This window comes from Haemaphysalis longicornis, unplaced genomic scaffold (assembly GCF_048455015.1).
Source record: "Haemaphysalis longicornis isolate Haplotype H1 unplaced genomic scaffold, Haemaphysalis longicornis Haplotype H1 scaffold_10, whole genome shotgun sequence".
NCBI classification, from domain to species: domain Eukaryota; kingdom Metazoa; phylum Arthropoda; class Arachnida; order Ixodida; family Ixodidae; genus Haemaphysalis; species Haemaphysalis longicornis.
Window position 1 is genome coordinate 69257238 of NW_027526204.1, and position 20356 is coordinate 69277593.

Here is a 20356-nt window from a genome sequence, read left to right on the forward strand (position 1 = left end):
ATAAAGACTGCTAGATAAAAAATATGATGGATGAAATATGTGTATCCATGCTGCAAACGACCATAAAAAATATCTGCTATTTTGAAGCCAATATTGAGAAGGACGTGGTCATTGATGCCATGCTGCAGCAAGAGGCTGCAGCATGGCATGGCTCGCAGCATGGCTGTGAGGAGGAGGCTGCAAGTGGCCGGCTGGCCAAAGCAAACCTGTACACAATGCTTCTTCGCCTTCGCAGAAGACCTTGGAGAAGTGCCCCCAGTGGAGCTCGACTGGTTCTCCTGTCAGGCCACATTGTAGTTTCCATTTCATTGTTTACACGATCCACTGGCAGGTGCAGCGTCGCGTGTGACGGCTATTTTAAACGTTCCTAATTAACAATGCATTTCACAAGGCTGTCGATCGTGTCCCAGTTGGTTTGGTGGTACATATTGTGTGTTCTAAATAAATTTGGCCTAGGGGAAATTTGAGTGCAGTTGGCCTTTAAGTATAACATTTCAGGCCTAAATTTGTTTTGCTTGTTTTTGTAGGGATACCACAGAAACAACAAGCATCTGTTTTTTTTAAGGGCTTGGTCAACTTAAACCCTCCTACAATTTTCTCCAATGTGGAACACTTTCCACAACTGGAGAATAATGTGTGAACGGTTATTCTTTAAAATTACCCGCTTGCTCTGCTATTATGTGACCTGATGTGCTGCGTGGTTTCCCTGGGTGAGCAGCTAAGTTGAGGTGATAGGTATGCTCACTCAGCGTGGTAGTGAAAAAAAACCTACCGTAAAATCCCGAGCAAGCGCCCCCCCTGTGGTAACAGATAATTTGAGGAATTTTTGAGGGGGGCCCTTGCTCGGTCGTCGACCGAAATTCAAAATGGCGGCGTATTATCCCGAGCTAGCGCCCCCCTCCCCCAATACCTATCCCGCGAAAGTTTTTACGGTAGCGGACCGGAACTCAATATGGACGCAAAACACTCGCTGAGAAAAGAAATAACTTTATTTCCACCTCTTGATGTATTGCGACGATGCTGCGAAGTTCCCGAGCTTCAGGTTGTCCGCGATTTTTCTGGCCTCTTCAGCCAACAGCCTGTTGCTGACGGCACGACCGGCGCTCCTCTTACTCTCGAAAAATTCAAAAAGAGCGTCATCTAGTTCTTCACTAAATACAGGCGCACCGTTGCTTAGCTTCCGTTGTGCCTTTCCTTTTCCATAGCTGCGCTGTAGTAGGGTTTCAAAGTTCTTGTCCCATTCGCGCACTCTCTTCCGGTCGATCCCGAAATGCCGCGCAGTTGCGTTCACGTTTCTGCCGGTTTGTCGATGCCATTCTACAACCTCAACCTTTTTTTTCACTGTGTACGAATGCATCCTTCTCGCTTACGTCCCGCACACGTGGGACGGTCCACACGTTTTTCGATAATGGCAAATTGCGACTGACAGCAGCTACGCTGGCTCCGGCTGGCTCACGTTTCGGCCAGCTTCGGCTTCGGTCGTGTGCTGGCTACGCATGGGGAACGGATACTGCATGAGACATACGTAAGCCCAAACAGTTTATTTTTCCAAAAAATTGCATCATTCTATAATTTAACATGCAAATATTTAGCAAAAAAAGAAAAGAAAATACTAAACAACTAGGTAAGAGGTTTTGTGAAAATGGGTGAAGCGCCGGAAAAGGTTAAAAAAAGGCAGGGGGCGCTTGCTCGGGATTTGGCGCAAATTTCAAATCACTCGAGAATGGAGGGGGGGCGCTTGTCCGGGTAGGGGCGCTTGCTCGGGATTTTACGGTAGTAAAAACTTTCAAGGCATACTCTTTGTTCTTTCTTCATGTAGTGGAAACAAATGGCTTAAAGTAGACAATGTAAGCTCACCAGAACCTTCTGCATTTTTGTAAAAAATGGGTGCGATTTGTTCACAACTGTTTCAACTTCAAAAGCTGTCGTGCTCTTGCAAGAGCTAAACTGGAGGTTGCACCTACTTAAACTTTCCTAGGTGAGTTGGATGTTTGTTTCCAGGTTTCATGGCTTCGCTAGTCTACACTGCCCATCTATTATGTATGCCAGCCTCTTACCTCGTAAGGCTGCATATTCAACAATAGAAGGGGAAAGACTTGCTCTCGTTTGGGTTGTGAAGAAATTTTGTCTACTTATTTGGGGAGCCCTTCATTTTACAAAGCGACCACCAGCCACCTGCTTATATAATGTACACAAAGCACACGAACGCCCGTGTACTGCCGTGGAGATTGGCTGTAATGGAATGGGTGCTTGGTTCTCTGGTCGCCAGCCTGGAGAGCCAGTTGGGCTCTGTTGGACGCGCTTCTCGAAGGGCTGCTGCAGGGACGAGGTGCAGGTTTGCTCTGGCCAGCTGGCCCCGTGCAGCCGCTCACTTGCAGGCTGCAACATCACTTCAGCCTAACTCTAAAGACCGCGCTCTTCTCAATTTCAGTTTCAAAATCGCCGATTTTTCTATAGCTGTGTGCGTCATGGGCGTGCATACTTCAGCAGTCATATTTTGTATCTTGCAGTATTTTTAGGCAGGCTGTATGGAAATGAGGTATTCAAGAGGTGAAAATTTTGACTTCATTTGGCCTTTCAAATGGTAGCCATAAAACACTGATGTCATCTTTTCTTACAATCTCACATGGTACACACAATTAAGAGGGGACGCATGAAGGAAGTTGACAGCACGAGAACTTCTGCTGTCCACCTCGTTTGTGTGTCGTTTCTAATAGTGTGAACAGTGCTAGATTCTTCTGGCCTTGCAGGTGTGTGCCGCATAGAAACATAACTGGGGAGAAAGGGAAGAAAATGAGTTATATTTGCAGCGTTTGCGATTGTGGAAAGAGAAAGGAAAACTCAATACAAAACAAGGGACACAATGGTCTAAGTTGAAGTTCTTGAATGGCAGGTCAAGTGTAGAGAAAATTCAAGTGTTTTCCTCTGAATGTAATGCAACCAAAGCTTGTTGATGTGTTTGTACTACTGGAATCTTCGATTCATATTTTTTCAGCATGTTGATGTGAAACAAGCTGCTTTGTTTGCCTAGGTCGATGACACAGTCTACGTCATTAATTCTTTCAAGGACTTCCATGTCGGAATGAGCTTGTTTACGTCGGACGAACGAGCAGCAATACTTGATCTCCATCGCTGAGTTTGTGCCTTTCTGTGTGTCTGTCGTAGTATCGCTTTTGCACTTCGTTAAATTGTTCGTGTTCCGTACGACAGGTGTCTTTCAAGCAGCTTTTCAGGCTGACAACATAGCCATACGAGGCATTAATTTTTTCACGGATACCTACTCCTGTCCATAGCTCTTTTAGAATCACCATAATACCCCACATGTATCGATCATAAATAACGTCAAAAAGCAAGACTCGCTTGAAGAACTTTACGATAAGGAAAGAGTAACGGTGCCAGGTATTTATTCCAATTCTTGGGGCTCTCTTGGCACGTGGCAAATTATTTGTTTCATCATGCCATTGATACGCTCAATGAGCCCATTGCCCGTGGATGATACGGTGTCGTTGGCAACTGAGTAAATGAGAACAGACAGCTCAAATCATTTGAGGCAGTTTGAGAGACTTCCACTACCCTAAATGATTCCTTATAGAAAACCAATGTAGAAAAACATTTGAAGCAGACTTTCAGCCACTTTCTCCATCTCGATTCCTAATAGAGCCTCTGTACCTGTCTAGCATGTCACAAAATCTACCATTGTAAGGATGTAGCGATTTCCCTTTTGGGTGCTTCAGGAGAAAGGACCGATAATGTCAATAGCTACTCATTGGAAGGGGTCTCAATAACTGGCATGCTTCCTAGAGGTACACACCCCACCATATGTTTGGATACAGTTCACTGGCAGATGTCACACGATTTTACAAAGAGTGTGATGTCAGATCGCACGCGTGGCCATAAAACTTCTTTAACACCCTATCCATACTTCTTTTTATGCCTGTGGTGGCTGCAGAGAATCCTTTCATGGGCCATTTTGAACACGAAGTCTCAAATAACGGTTGTACCTGCTGGCTATTCCAGCTCCTCCTTAGGTGGCAGCTGACTCTGGTGGAAAGAATTTTGTGCACCAGCCCAAATACCGTTTCTGCTGTCCACCGTGAAGTTTTTCAACAAACCAATTTAAAGCAGGATTGAAGAGTGCAGTATTCTTTCTGCATCACAGGAACCTCGGTAGGGCTTCTGTTGAATGGTCAGATGGTAGCTACACGTACTGGTCGACTCGTTCTGCAGCACTTGCGCATTCCTCCTCCTTCACATCTCTCACGGACGGTGGTGAGGCAACTTGGTGTGGCCTACTTGAACTATTGAAGGCCTTGCTGGACTTCTACTTTCACTTGGGGGAGGTATGTCCCTTCGGGGAGACAGCATTGTGCTGCTGTTCCCTCCGGTTGGCATCTGGCACTGTTGCGTCACGAACACCAGCGACATTTTCCCAAATCACCGTGTAAAGAGTGTTATTCATGCAAGTCTCTGTCCCATGGTTTGTGAAGAATGAGCAGTCTCTGCATACTTCGGCTTCACATAGGCATAGAGAAGGGCAATTTAGAAAGTACGCAGTGCTCATTCTTCCTGTTAATTTTGAGTCAGGAACCAAAGCTCGGTTTACAATTATAATGCTACAGCCAGAGTCACGTAACATAGTTACTTCTGTCCTGTCTAACCTGTGATTAGGTGTAGGTACTTGATCACTGCAAGCCTGAGCAGTTTTGTGGCTGTGCTCGTGGCTCTGTGGCACATTCCTGTCATGACGAACCGTTGGACGGGACAGCAAATATGACGCTTTGTTCACAGCGTCGCCATCATTGGGACATGTCTCTGCTTTGTGACCATTTTGTAGCACCTAAAACAGGAAATAATCTTTTTGCTGGGTGCCCTGGTATTTGGCCAACAGTCCTCTGGACTGGGCTCGCACTTATTACTAAGGAAGAAATGTGGGTGGCTCTTCTGCCCCTGACCCACTGCAGTGGCTCTGTGGCTAAGGCGTTAGACTGCTGAGCACGAGGACGCGTGTTCGTTTTTCAGCCGCAGCGGCCGCTTTTCGGTTGGAGGCAAATAGCAAAAACGCCGGTGTGTACGAGATTCCGGCGCACGTTAAAGATCTCCAGGTGGTCAGAATTAATCCAGAGCCCTCCACTACGGCGCACCTCATCGCCTGCACTGCGTCAGCGCGTTAAACCCTACAATCAATGAAAACCTGTGCTAACCTTTCACTTTTGCAGTGCTGGAAGGGGATGACACCCTGTCTGGTGCATTGGATGCTGGTCCTCTTGCCTGCAATTGCCTGCGACTTTCTTGCCTTACACGGTGGGTTCACTGTTTCTGCTTTTGTAAGCTGTTGTTTTGGAACATAGTGTGGAAACCTTTCATTCGCTTCTGTTTTACTTCAGCCTTCATAATAAGTGAGCCGTCATAATAATGGATGGAAAGGGCACCATTACCTCGCAAAACAGTGAAAGATTGAACATACAAACCTGCATGACATATGGACATGAATACAAACCCACATGAAATTTTTCTGTGCCAAAATTGGCAAAAACTGTCATTCACATGTACTGCTGTATAATAATGTTACAATTAAGTAAGCTGAAGACTCGTGTATTTCACAAGATTCTTGTTAGTGTTTCCATTTGAATGCTGCAATTATTAATTAGGTTCTGAACTTCATCTTCAGGTTATTTTAATTGGGAATTGCCAGACATGTTCGGAATTCCCCTTTCCATCTTGAGTTGCCAGTGCATAGCTGAGCTGTATTATAAATCCCCTCACTGCATAGCCCCCCATGGCTACGGCACCAACGCAGTGCTGTCTAGAAGGCATGGGCTATAAGAGTGGTAGTGGAGGCAAATGGCATGCATGCACTGTCAGTGGATGGTCGATAAGCTGAAGCAGAAGGAGCTGCGGGGCATGCTGTAGGTGATGTCGGTAACCTGGCGGACCACATGGTAAGGGCTGGTGTAGCACTTGAGAAGTTTTTCAGACAGGCATACATGATGTGAAGACCACAGCAAGACAAGTGATGCAGTAGCAAAGTGGATGGTGCAGTGCCTTGGGTTGTAGCAAGCTTTTGTGAACTTTGTGAAATGGAGAAATGGGTGTGAGCAATCTGACGAGCATGATCAACATGGGTTATAGCCTCGCTGGAGTACTCAGTTGGGAACAGAAACGATGGCAGCAAAATGTCCTTTGGCAAGGTTGGCTCATGTCTGTATACAAGATAAAATGAAGAAAACACGAGGTATCTTAATGGGATGAATTACAGCTGAGTGTGACATAGACAAAGCAATGTCCCAGTTACAATGGTTGGCAGATAAGTTCATGAATACCATGTCCCTGAGCGTACAGTTTAACCTTTCTGTCAAAACCATTAGTTTTGGGGTGGTATGCAGTGGAGAGCTTGCGCTGTATCTAGCAGGAGCGTAGGATCTTGTTGGCAACTTTTGATACAAACAGAGTCTCTGCCTGTGAAGAGTTGCCGAGAAGCAGCATAATGTCGGATTACGTCATGCAGAAATAGATCAGCGACATTTTATTTTGCATGTTGCAGGAAATGTGTGGTGTTCAGGAAAAAACTTTTATTTAGCTTGATTAATCCAAAACCATGGAATGTTTGTCATGATATGACAGTGTAGCTCCATATTCTAGTGATAAAAACTCAGGTCTTAAAAAGTTGATCTCAGCATTTTCAAAAACAACTTGATGAGTACATCAAATCTAACTAAAAAACTCGGGAGTTTTCACAAATAAATTACTTAGGTTTAAGCTCACAACAGCATCTTCTTCACAGATTGAAAAATCTTCGGTAGCCTATATGTCAGTGTTAAGAGAACCTAGCAGTATGCATAAAGCATGAAATCCAGGGCTTGCTAGCTGGAAAGTCAGTCTGCAGAGTTTCGGTTTGGTCTGCCACTTACCTTGCGATCACATGCAGCATATCAATATTTATATTCATGTGGAAAATGCATTTTTGTAAGAACTCGGGGCTAGCTTGATGTCGGGGCACCTTTACTTCATGCCACAAAATTGGTGTACCGTTTCACGAAAAACGGCTTTCTCCCTTTGCCGACCATGGTGGCTGCCTTCATTTACCCAACTTCTGCCTTGCAGCAGAGTTACTGATGCTTTTTGCCCTGGCGTTAGAAAGGAGATGATTGGTATCATAGTCATAGCATTTCGTCTGGCATGGATGCATGGTGTTCACTTAAGGGGTCAAGGTCATTAGAAGGCTGTCATGACACAAATAACACATTTAGTGCAACTTCTGCCTTTTACCACCTTTGAGAGCTGCAGCTTGCCTGTCCTGAAACTGCTAGATGGCGTAAAAAAACATGCATGAAGAAAAAAATACTTGTCAAGCAATGTCTCGAGTTGTTGAAGGAGCTCCGTGACCTTGCTGCACTTGTGGGCAGATTATAAAGGCAGCTTATGAGGGCTATTTCAAGGTCTCATTTTGGCATCACTGAATATTTATTGCTTTTTTGCGGTTGGGCGGCAGTGGCGGTGTAATTGCTGAATGGAAGGCAGGGGGGAGGATGAAAGAGTGAACGTAGAGTACAGCTGAGAATGAATGGCATTGATAGTGAGGAGAGTGTGGGGATGGAAGCAGAGGGAGGTGCAGTGGTGGTATTGGTTTCCTTGCACACAACTGACGAGTTTTCCAACCAGCTCGGTGAATAAAGGGGCTTTTTTTCCAGGAATTGTTTTTTTCGCACAGTCCGATTTCCCCACACACTATTTCGGTTCCTTGAGGGTCTAAAAAATGGTTCAGCAACTGTAAATAAAACAGTTAGCAATGTGTGAACTTGTTGCTAGCATTCACGTGCTACAACAAGAAGCGGCACAAATAAGTCTCACGGTCATGTCTCTTGGCAGTGGCTTTATGTAGTCCTAGGATGACATTAGGGCTGGCGAAAAAAATAGCAGGTACGTTGTCCCTAATATCTGGCCTAATTGTTTGAAGATGACTTTAATATTGCACCATGTTTATTTGGAGAAAGCAGCATTTTGATTCCGCCAAAATTGTTTTGACTTTTGTAGTGACTTTTTTTCACACTTCACTAATTATCCAGCTTTGAGAAGGTTCGCTATTCGGTTTAAGCTTCCAAACCTCACACACTGGTTCGGTGCCTCATTCAGTTGAATTATAACTCAACCAGAATGAAATGGGTTTACCTGGACGGTACCCGAACCAATATTTTTTTCTGGTTTGACACACTAGAAGATTCTGAAACTCCTTACAAAGCATAAAATTTGGTGGAGATATAGTCTGAAACTTATACATATAGGTGCCTAAGCTAGATATTTCCTATTGCTCAAGCTGTGACCTTTTTGTTCTGCAAACATTGCACCAATGTCCACCTGACTTGCTTACAGAGCAGCTACTTCCCTAGTTGCTTCCACAAGGTTGATGGTGACTTGTGTAGTGGCCGAGGCACGCACTTCCTTAGAGATGTTGTGGAACATTTCAGAGCAAAGTGGTTTGTTTGGTATAAAAATGTCATAAAAGCATGACAGCTCGTCATGTTTGTGCCCATTGCAACTGCAGCAAATACCACCTTCCCAATAATTGCAAAACTATTTTGCTGACTTCTATGATACAGTTCTGAGTTGGAGCCTTCATGGCCAGTGGTGACAGCGTGATGGTATGTGTACACAGCAGAAATCAGTGCTGCAGGGAACCCACCATTTACTAGCGATATTTTGGTAGTGGTTTGAGACTCTTCATGCTTTTATATGACCTCAACGACTGCGGATTTGCAGTTGGGGCTGCTCACACTTCGGGTCATGCGAATTGCACTGATGACTCTGCCTGTACTGGGCACTGCTCTCATTCCCGGCTACCTCTTCACCTTGGAATGATGTCAAATTCTTTGACACACTGAAAATTGACGTCTGTTGATAAATCGGCCACACCTGACTGAGCAATCCTCACAACGCTTGGAAGGAGCAGTACCATGCCGCAGGCCAGTACAGCTTTCCGCCACCGTGTTCGTTACATTCCTTGGCTTTGTTTTTGCATGTCCTTTGCACCGACCGGCAATGCCGCTCTAGTGGACAAAGAGGTCACACCTCTTCTCATTGCTTACCCTAAAAAAAAAAACGTTTTTTAGACCAACAGACAAAAGCTGCTCTGAGAAGTGTCGCTGCCATTACCCATGAGTAATGGCGGCAGCCAATGGCAGTCTCACTTTTGTACCACGTGATTTAAAGGCCCAGTAATAGCGCTTGCGAGAAGTGCAAAAACATATCCCAAATTCACCTTGCAAGTGCGAAATGGACCAACATCATTATCGAAAAAGGGAGGCCTGGCACCTCCAGCACAAGTGGCCGTCATGGTGGCAAGAATATGTGGCGGCAGAGTGAAGCAGCTGAGATGGGTGAATGTTGACCATGCATGCAATTTTTAAAGGCACCATAGTCATTCAGACCTTTTTTTAACACCGAAGGTGTTTGGCCGAGCATTATTCGTTCGTCGCACCAAAAAACCTCGAAGTGTGAGGAGAAGTGGCAAGGAGGCAAAAAGCCCGCAAGCAGGTGTTAGAGTGTACGCTTCAAGTAAAAGATGCGGCTAGGGGGTCGCAGGAACTGAACCCGGGACCTTTACGCTCTGAAACCAGCAACTTAACCACCGAGCCAACGCAAAGACCCGAGGGGTACAGGGTCAGCAGCGGTGGGAAACAGTAAAATGTGCGGCCAATTGGAAAGAAAAAATGCTCCCCGCAGTCGGAATCCAACCTGGGTTCCGCGTTACGAAACCGGCGTCTATGCGATTGAGCTATCATCGCATCCCGGATGCAAAGCATTCATTTCCTTTGGGTTCGTAGCGCAGGCATTGGCCGCGGTCTCTATTGCGTCCTAATGCGGTCTACTTTGAGAGAGGTAGGAAAGCCTGAGCACAAAACAATCCGTGCCTGCCAGTCCTGCAGAAATTTCAGTGCCAAGTTCGGGTATAAATGTCAAATGACAAGCTGGGTCTCCGACAAAGGGAGAGGGGCTGCAATCTCTATTGGCTCTGGCCTTGCACAATAGGGCAAGCTGTGCCAATTTTTTTCGAACTCCCCTTTTGTTTTCATTTTTTCGTGAAAAATTGATAGCCAAAGATAATGAAGCAAGTGAAAATAATAATGGTAATATGAAAAACTGATTTTTTTTCCACCCGAATCTCCCCTTAAAATTTGTGTTCAGGAATAGGGTTTAAATGCTGTGATTCCAGTCCACCTTGGTTTGGTAATAATGTGTACCACTGGAAAGGCAGTGTTACATTTTACTGTGAAGGCAGTGACTATTCTTCATTTCCAAAATTGTCGTCAGTTTGAAAGTTTTATATTAAGATGCTGTACCGAAACCTTAAAAAAAATTATGGAGACACGTAGGCCCTGTACATCTTATGTTTGTTGATATTTGTGGCATCCGGCTTCTGCCTCGCCTTGTATTGTATTTGGTGAGTGCTGCAAGTAAGAGGAGCAGCTGGCCTATTCACATTGTCAGTGTGGTAGATGAAGGTGTTGGTGCGGCTGGCTGAATTTGTAGGACGCAATGACCAGTGGGTGTATGTAGAGGGATTTCAGAAGCATGAGCAGATGTTCAATGGTTCATGGCTCTGCTTTTGGGTGCAAGGAACTTGGCAAGGCAATGTCCTTCAGGGAAGCTAGGCGACTTGGAAGAGACTGATACCTGTAGGGTAGTCGAGTGGCTGGGTGTGGCAGAGGCGCAGGGCTTGTTTGTAGGAGTACACAACTTAACAGGGCCCTGCGGCCTCCGCGGTGGTGTTGCCACTTGAATGCATAGATGAATGGAAAAAACGTTTGTCAAAAAACAGTGTAAGGTATGGTAAATTGTTGGTCGTAGGGAGTGTCGACAAGACTATATCTTCCAGCGACCTCCGGTGCTCTTGTCACGGTCCAAACTAGCATCGTCACGAATGGACGCAGTGGTTTTGCTTGCGTAGCAACAGGTGGTTTGTGGGGTGTGCAGTGGGGCGAGGCCATGCAGGCTGGCGTACCAGCAGTAGCACTAACTAAGCTGTGGTGGCTGTTGGGTTTAGCTCAAAGCTGTTGGTTTAAGAGCGGGAGTTGAGTTACAAGGCCCTTCGAAACAAGGAACCATTGGTATCGACTTAAAGCGGTGTGCTCTGTGGATAAAGAGAGACCACTCAAAGTAAGGTCCTAAATTAATCGCAGGGCCACTGCGGCACGAAAGCAGGAGCCAGTGTAGAGCCATTTCGTTTTTTGATGGCTTCTGTCCACCTGGAAATTGGTGAATTGGCTGTACCTAGTGGGACCTCTGGCCAATCCGTGTGAACAAGAATGTGACATTTATTGGCCAATTGTGGGAATTTCGCTCAACATAGGTTCACTTCATGCTTGATTTTCACAGACTGGGCAATGTAGGCTTTCTCCTTAACAGTCAGAATTTTGTTAACATTTTGTGCCTGCACTGCTTTGAGGTCTAGGAGAATGTTAGGATGAACACGATCAGTTTATTAGCTTGAAAGAAGGTTTTATAGCTAAAGAAGTTATTGAACTTGTTTCCTGCCCTACTTTTATGCCATTTTTTTTAAATACTCTCTCATTTTGTCCACTTAGGAGCGTTTCCACGAACAGAGGGGAAATGTAGTTTGGAGGGATCCTCTATTCCTGCCTGTCCCATCGGCAACGCAACCATCAGGCCACTCATGAGAAAGTGCGTGCCAGTAAGGTGCCTTACACCTGTATAGTTTGCACAAAAGTCTTCTGTGAAAAACGCAACCTTGACAACCACATGCGAATCCACTCTGGAGAAAGGCCTTATAGTTGCAGCGTCTGTCACAAAACGTTTGCCCAAAGAAGGTACCTAGCTATTCATGAAAGAGTGCACTCTGGACAGAAGCCCTACATGTGTAGCACCTGTGAGAAGAGCTTTACTCAAAAAACCCACCTAAGTACCCATGAAAGGTCACACACTGGCGAAAGGCCCCATGTATGTAACATATGTCAGAAAAGCTTTACTAAAAGAAGTGACCTCTTATACCATGAAAGATTGCACTCTGGGGAGAGGCCCTACGAGTGTAGCATCTGTGGAAAGAGTTTTACTAAAAGGAGTCTCCTGGTTTCTCACGAAAGACTGCACTCTGGCGAAAGGCCCTACGCATGTGGCATGTGCGAGAAAATTTTTTCTAAAAAAAGCCACTTAGTGGACCATGAAAGATCACACTCTGGTGAGAAGCCCTATGTATGTGTCATCTGTCAAAGGAGCTTTACTACAAAAAGCCAGCTCGTTAGACATGGAAGAGTGCACTCTGGTGGGAAGTCTAATGGAGAAATGTATTCACGTGTAGAAGCAACCTCGTTTATCCTGAACAATCACACTCTGGCAAGCAGCCTTACACAAGGGGCAGGTGCCACTAGCCATTTTTGGCTGCTACAAAATACCTGTGCTGAATACCTGGCTGAATGCAAAAACCTGACAATGCTTGGAGTATTTGTCAAAAATACGATATTCAAAAAGCATAGAGGTTTTACAGTGTTCAGTGTGTCTCGGAAAAGCTCAATATACAGTACACCAGGAAAATGTTTAGAGATTGTGAAAGGGGAAGTGGCATGTGTGCTACTTGTGTGTGCTGCTAAAAAGGCTTTACCTCCACACTACACCACACTTGTTTTGAGTGCAGTCCAGTGAGAGGCGCTGTTATCAGTTACAAAACCTGTGATAAATAGATGTGGCTATGCATAAATGTAAATGAACTCCCAAAATTGTTGTTGTAGAAGCTGTCGGAAAGCTTTACCAGTGAAAGCAAATCTTGTTCAGATGTGAACACTGAGGGAAAGCTTCTGCTGTGCCCATAGGCAGAGAGTTTTCATTTTCCTAGGGGGTGCTTGGCCCCCCTTGACTTGCAGCCCACGATGATGATGATAATTAAATGTACTCATCATCATGTATACTGAGAGGCAGTGCCAGGAGACTTGGCGGACGACGTTTATTCGGCGAGCGGTACCCTGGCCAGAACAGGATCAATCACGATGGTGATGATGGTGTGTCCGAGAAAGACGATGAGCGATGAGATGATGATGGACGCACACAATGCAGCGACGACGACGAAACACGAAGGCGGTATTGGCCAGTCATAATACTGAGCTATGGCCTGATGACGGGACATTTAAGATTCGCGCTTACAATACATACATACATGCATACCTACATAGATGCATACATGCGCTTCTAGAGCGATTGTGTTCCTATGGCAAGAATTCGAAGGAATAAATGGAAAGTATGAAAGACATTCACGTCTGCACTAATTCAATAGACCCTTTGCAAAATGGTCAAATCGTTGGCGGAAAAGCAGCAAGCCACTCTGGCAACACTGTGCACCCGCTGCGCCGCCATTAGAAAGGAAGCGAAAAGGCTGCGAGCACAGAGTTTCTATGGAGTAGCTACCGCGTACGTCCACCGTCCACGTAATTGCATACGCGTCGTAGGGCAACAGACTCGTGAAGCCGTGGGCGAAAACGTGCAACCGCCACGGCGTTGCTACGACCTGCTTCCTTTCTAATGGCGTCGTTGCGTTCACCACCAGTGTTACCACCGCTGAATTCTCAGTGTTGTCCGCCTTTTTGCAAAGGGTCTATTATGCAGTAAGCTTTTGGCCACAATAAAATTTTAAGCGAAAAGGTAAAGGCAACTGTAAATGAATGTAAACTGATAATGGCATTGGTAATGGCACTTTGGGGAAGAGGGGGAGGGGCAGAGATCAGCAATGAGCCCCCCCTGTAGTCTCCGCCTATGGTTGTGCCCATATCAAAGTTTACAAAAATGAAAACCTCGTAAGGCAAAAAAATTGTGCAGTTGGAAGGGGGGGGTCAGATGTATGACGCCAAAGCCAGGCTGTACTGAAGAAATGGTGTTTGCTGTGCACGAAAATGCAGTGGTAAGATATTTGCAGTTTTTTGGATGCAGTCAGCTCAAAGCTCATAGCTGGGACTGTGCAAACTGATTTTTGTCTTTGAATAGCCTCAATAGTTTCAAACAGTAACCAGCCATTGCTGTGACACTGCAAGGAGAACTCAACTGTCCATAATGCAGCAGTAGGTTAACTTCACTGACAAATGTACTGAGCAGGACGCTTCCATAGAGGCTCCAACTTGGGTTTTAATGCCCAGCGTTACCACTGTCATCATTAGAAGCTGCCCTCACCAATAAGCCAGCTATGAAGTGACCACTTGCACGCACACAAAGCTCGTGTGAAACTCCTGGTGCAGTTTTATAGTGCACTGGAACGGATCCACTTGTCCTTTGGAGAACGAAACAGCAGAAAATGCACTTCATTTTCAGGTCTCTCATTGGGTTTTTTTGGGGGGCTGTAATCTATGGCTTGTCTACTGAAGATGTACAACAAGTCAAAATGCTGGTTAATTTATTTCCTCACATCCAAGTGCGTTCGAATGTGGTGGCATAATAAATGCGTGCATACTGCTCATCAAAACTCTAGAACTACCAACGCTGTAATACATTAAGGTTCCCCTGCTGCAGATATAGCCCCAGGTAGGCTGCAGGTAGCAAGTGCTCTCCTGTTTATGCATAGTATAGAACCTGCCATGCCTGTTATCGTCTCTTCTTGCCTCTTTGGAATGAGCCTTCAGAGATGGAGACAAACTTGTCACTACCTCTTGTTAAACGTGTTTCAGCACATTGCGACTGTCGAACGAGTGTATGCAGCGGCTATGTTATTTTGCGTTTTAAGTAAATAAATGGCACCTGGGTCTGACAAGCGCACCCCAGGCACGCAGAACTCCAATTCTTGGGAACGTGTGGTGTGAAGGGTTGCGAGTCTGCATGTCGAATGGATTTGCACTGAGAAAGGAAAGTGACAACAGAGGTGCAAGCATTATGCACATACCAGCAAAGAATTCCGTGATAAGCATTGCCCAGGGATGCCATTACTGTAAAATACAAGCAAGTGCACCCCCCTTGACGTGGGGATAATTCAAAGAATTTTGGCGAGGGGCCCTTGTTCAGAACTTCCTCATAATTCAAAACGGCGGCACAAAGCAGTTAACCTTCCATAACCTCCCCCCCCCCCTCAGAAAAAGAAAAAAAATAATGTGGTGCATTAGAGAGAAAAACATTTTCAATAAATATAAAGACTGCAAAGCCCTTCTTTGTGCAACCAGTGTTTTTAGTTCGCATGGTGTCTACCATTCACTTTGTTGGTCCTGTTAGCCAGAGTGCCCATTCTAACCATCGTCTGGTCTATTTTTGAGATGTTGAACAATGTGTACGCGTGGTGTGTTTGGTGGGTGTTAATGGAAGAGCGAAAGGCCTCTGCTGCATCCAAAAACTTTCGGTGTCTTTTGTTAGTGGCACGACACATTGTAACGCCAAACCTCTGTGTCTTTTGCTTGATGTATTGGCTCGATGCAACAAAATTTCTGAGTTGCAAGCTGTTTTAACAGTTTCATCAGAAAGAAGCCTGCAGGGTGTCTACCAACCTGGAAAATGGAAAACCTGGAATTCTCAGGGATTTAGAATAGTCGGAAAAACTCGGGGAACATTCATGGAATTTGTGCATCTGTCAGGGAAAATTAGCTGTACTTCATAAAGCAAGCAAAGTTTATGGTAATGCTGGCTCAAGTAACAGCAAGTCAAAAGTGGAGAGCCCTCCAGAGCCGTCACTGATGGCGCCGTCTGAAGTCTCTGGTTCCAGTGAGAGCTAGCTTCATACAGATTGCAAGTCACCCCCCCTCCCGACCCCCTGTACGCTCCCCTTGTGTTGTTTCATGTTTCCCAGACTCCTGAAAAGCGGAAGAAAGGTATTTGCATCCATGATTTTGTATGAGTTGAAATTCTCGTTTGCCAGGAGAAGCATTTATTGATGACATGGTTGGATCTCCGGCTCATATTTCATGTTTCTGACAAAAGTTCCCCTTGAGCAAGAAAATACCACAAAGTGCATGTTGACAAGTGTCCTTCACAGCTCGCCTTGTTCATATACACTGCTGCTGTTGCTTTTCTCTGGAAGTACATTTGTTGCTGCAGGATGTTTACAATTTGGGCTCTGAAGGCCTAAAACAGGCTGTTTCAGTCAGGTGGGCTTGCATTGGCGATTATAGCTATGATGAAAAGCGCCCAGATGATTCACCTTCACCCATTTGACCACGATACGAACATACCCACCCACAATTCTCACTACGGTTTCCACCTGCCCGACCGGTTATTAAACAGCGGGCTGGTTGCCGTGCATACTTAAAACCGGCCGTCATTGGCTGGTTTTTCGGCCCTTGTGCCGTGATTATGTCCGTTTTGGCGTTTTATAAGCGTCAATTCACCACCTGAGACGATAAATATGTGTCAACAAGCTGCGCAAAGACACGCGAGCAGAGAAAATACGCGGGCGAGCGCGCTACCTGAGATGGAGGGTGGCCTAAGGGAGGAACAAAATAACGAAATGCTGCCGCCGCCGTCAGCAATTGCGGTTACTTTTCAGTGCAGCACATACAGAGCAATAACCGAGCTCTCAATCACTTTCAGTACAATGGTTATGTTGATTCCTCTCTAAGAAAATGCTACACTACATGGCACTTCATGTCAAAAACATGGCATTTTTTTTTCAACACAAATATTCTATATGCCACGCCCCCCCCCCCCCCCCCGGGCCGGGGTTTTTTTTTGGGGGGGGGAGAGGTGGCAACCCTAATTCTCACATACCCACTTGGGGAGTGGCAGGGTCAGTGACAACTGCCATAAAGCTCGTGGATGAATTACCAATTCTGATTGGCTATTATGTCAACTTGCCAACTGACAACTCTCACAAACATACCCGCCGCGGTGGCTCAGTGGCTAAGGCGTTGCGCTGCTGAGCACGAGGTCGCGGGTTCGATTCCCGGCCGCGGCGGCCGCTTTTCTGATGGAGGCGAAAAGCAAAAACGCCCGTGTGTACGAGATTTCGGCGCACGATAAAGATCCCCAGGTGGTCAAAATTAATCCGGAGCCCTCCACTACGGCGCGCCTCATCGCCTGCGTTGCGTCGGCGCGTTAAACCCCACAATCAATCAATCAACTCTCACAAACATACCCACTCAAAAGGAGTTGGCTAGTGAAATCACCAGCTGTCATCAGAAGCTCGTGGGCAATTTCTATGCGCATATTCATAGAAAAAATGCTCTTGCCTATAGACAAGTAAGGAATATCACAATTGTGTCTGAATTTTGCTTATTCTCAATATGAAGCCACCACAATTATTCAGTTTGCCCAATTTTTTGCTATTCCTACCAGAGAATGGACTTATCTTCCATATAGGTTTCAGTGAAGGTGTTGCAGTAGAGTTGTTCAAGCACGTATCTGAAGTTGTCTTGTATGAAGCGCTCCATGCATTTGCTCTTTCACATTGTTGCTTGTAAAAGATCTAGCAAGGCTCATGTTAGTACTTTCATAGCTTGAACAGCATATGCTTCGCTATCTGTTCAGATGAGTAGCTGAATTGGGGCTTTTTCATTATTCAAACCTTAATATACTTTTAATTATTCAAACATCTCAAAATGACCTACTAATGTTTTTGTTATCTGTGGTAGTGTCACATCTTGACTAGTTCATAGGTTGAGTAGAACGAAGGAGCTTATTGTATCAAAGTACAATGCAAAAAACGTGTAAAGGGTAGTTGGGTCCAAACCTGATTAAGATATTTGGTAGTATGTTGCATTCTGGCTAATGCAAGCATAGATTGGTGGGTTGAAAAGAACGAAGTTCGTAGATCAAAATACAATGCAAAAGTTTGTTGAAGAGACAGTTAGACACTTAGCCAATATGGCTGCGAGTGTATTCATTTCAAACTATTGTTAATGGAATCCTTTCTCAAAAATGAACATTGCCACATACAAGTAGCAATACTTTTAGTACATGGAGCTGTGAAGCGTTTTAATGTGGGAAATAATTATATATAAATACATTGTAGTGAAGATTAGAACACCAGAAGATGGACGCTTTTTTTGCCTAGTGGCTATGTCCTAAGATAGGATAGTGGTTGGTGGACAGTCTTCCAGGAGGTTACGTTTTATGCGAGGCTTTTTGAAGTGTGCGTGCTCGCTCTGCTCGGACTTTAACCCCGGTTTGCTACGCTCTCTTGTACTCTGGCCTAGCTAGACGATGTGACCGTTTGCAGGCAGTTTTGGCAATAAACTTTCACAATATAATATATATATATATATATATATATATACATATATATATTTATATATATATATTTATATATATATCGGCAGTTCTGGCCATAGGCGTGCGCACAGGGGGGCGGGGGGGGCGGCCGCCCCCCCTTATAATCTGGAGGGGGGCGCCAAATTCGCCCCATGCCTTAACTCAATCGAAGTTGTCCCGTAGGATTATGAGTCGACCACGCGTGTTTTCACGATCATGGCAACCAAAGAACCCTCAGGTTACCTTCCAAAAGCTGTTTACCTTCAGCCCCGGAAATGCGGGGACTATGTCGCTGTGAGAAACACGTTATCACATAATTTTCATATTTGCAGCTACTGCGGAGCTTGTCCTCCTTCTACTTTTCCTCGCAAATAACGTGCCTAGTACCAGAGTCCTTCAATGCTTTACTGGTCACGAAACTTCGGCGCTCGTTTCATATAGGAACCGCGGGCGCCACTACAGGCGCCACCGCCGCACGAAGGGCATCCAGCCGCCGCGCGTGCGGCATATTGGCCAGCTGTTGGCGTGCAAACGCTCGCTGCTTTTGGTGTCTGCGCGCTGATTAAGTGTGCTTTTTTCGTAGTAGTTAGCCAAGAATAGTCCAGTCATTCTCTATATCACCTCCCTTCAATTGCGTTTTATTTTTCCAAGTAAATTACCGTAGACTTCGGCCGCGAACGGCTTCTGCGTCCTCTGGCACAAGCGCTTCGCCGTCGTGTTTACGGATTTTTTGAATCTCTATTGTAAATCTTAGTTTTAAATAGTTGTAAATTTCTTAGTTGTAAATTTTTAAATCTCTAGTTGTAAATACCACATATACGGTGGCTCCGTAGTCACGGACTGCTGCGGGCCTATCGATACTAAAATAAAAAAAACTGAAAGAAACCAAGTACGCGTCGTTTAGACTACGCTATTAATGAATCCGTTAATTGCTCTGGAATTCACAGAACGCTAAAAAAGATAGCTTAATAATAGCTTAATAGCTTAGACAGATAGCTTAATACTGTCGTTTCGATGAGTCGTTTCGAACAACTAAAAACGCTATTTTTATGCCAACGGGCATTCTATCGCAAAAAAAAAAACTAAAAACGCTGCAGAAACGCGAAGGATCAAAACACAAAGAGATATATGTTGCACCGTGTGTCTTTCCACTTCCACGCTTTGCAATCCTTGCAAAAAAAGGAAGCGAAAAAAGAACAATAAAACTGATTTTATCCCACGCCACAAAAAAATTCAATATTACGAAGGGAGACAAAAGAGCATGGTCCAGCATACAACTTTTTTTTTTTGCGCTGCGATGTGCAGCACACGGAGGGAAAAGAATATTGCCACGTAGCCAAGAACGACCCGAAGCTTTACTGAACGAAGTTTATTAAAGCGACCTCCTGCTCTACAAAAGACTAGAATGAGACACAAACGTCGAAGAAGCAGTCCGCCTTGTGACGTGCACAGATGAACGTCGATAGAGTGAGTTGGGCGGCGTTTGCTATGCATGCATTACCGTAAAAACCAGCGTATAATACGAGGTTTTTTTCCAAATTTTACTATGGTAAATTTGTGCCTCGTATTATATGTGGATCCCAAAGTTTTCAGCCGAAAATTTTCACTTTCGGTTTCAGTTTAAGCGGAGGGTGGGCCATCTTGCGGTGGCGTTAGCTGGCTGCTGCTTCTCTCAGCCGGCGCCATTTTGATTGTTTTGACCACGCGAAGGATCGGCACGTTCGCCGCAAGTCTATCACTATGTCGGGTGCACGAAGGCAGTATTCAGCGGCAATTAAAAGAAAAGTTATTTTATGTGCCGAGACCATTAGGAATTGCGCCGCAGGACGGCAGTTCGGCGTCACCGAAGGCAGCATTCGCGGGTGGAGAAAGCAACTGGTGCTTGACTGGATAAAGTCTGTGGTGTCGGCGGCCTGGAGCACTGTTGGGGTTTCCGTCAGTGCTCGTGTTGGACTCCTTTCGCTGCCACCTTGCCGATTCCGTGAAGAAGTTGTTGCGCGAACCCCGCATCGAACTCATTGTCATTCCAGGAGGAATGACATCCCAGCTGCAACCGCTAGACGTTTGCATCAACAAGCCTTTCAAAGACTGCATCAGGTCCTTCTACCAAGAGTGGATGAGGTCAGGAGACCCGTAAGTGACAGCTACCGGATGGCTGACGCGGGCTTCTCCAGCGGTGCTTTGTGGCTGGATCGCGGAT

The 20356-nt window shown here is 45.4% G+C and overlaps 2 protein-coding genes across 8 annotated transcripts in view; both read left to right on the plus strand.

Annotated features, from left to right (window-relative positions):
* LOC144158690 (uncharacterized) overlaps positions 1 to 20356 on the plus strand; it is a 47262-nt gene that overhangs the window by 18179 nt on the left and 8727 nt on the right. For 5 of the 7 annotated variants that reach the window (XM_077689735.1, XM_077689733.1, XM_077689736.1 and 2 more), the window contains one exon: positions 5217 to 5301. In XM_077689735.1, coding sequence (XP_077545861.1) covers positions 5217 to 5301 — 85 coding nt within the window. The other 2 variants (XR_013320165.1, XM_077689739.1) reach the window with 2 other exon arrangements.
* LOC144158695 (uncharacterized) lies at positions 11695 to 16610 on the plus strand. The gene has a single exon (XM_077689751.1). The coding sequence runs from the start codon at positions 11755 to 11757 to the stop codon at positions 12649 to 12651; it is 897 nt and encodes a 298-aa protein (XP_077545877.1). The 5' UTR covers positions 11695 to 11754; the 3' UTR covers positions 12652 to 16610.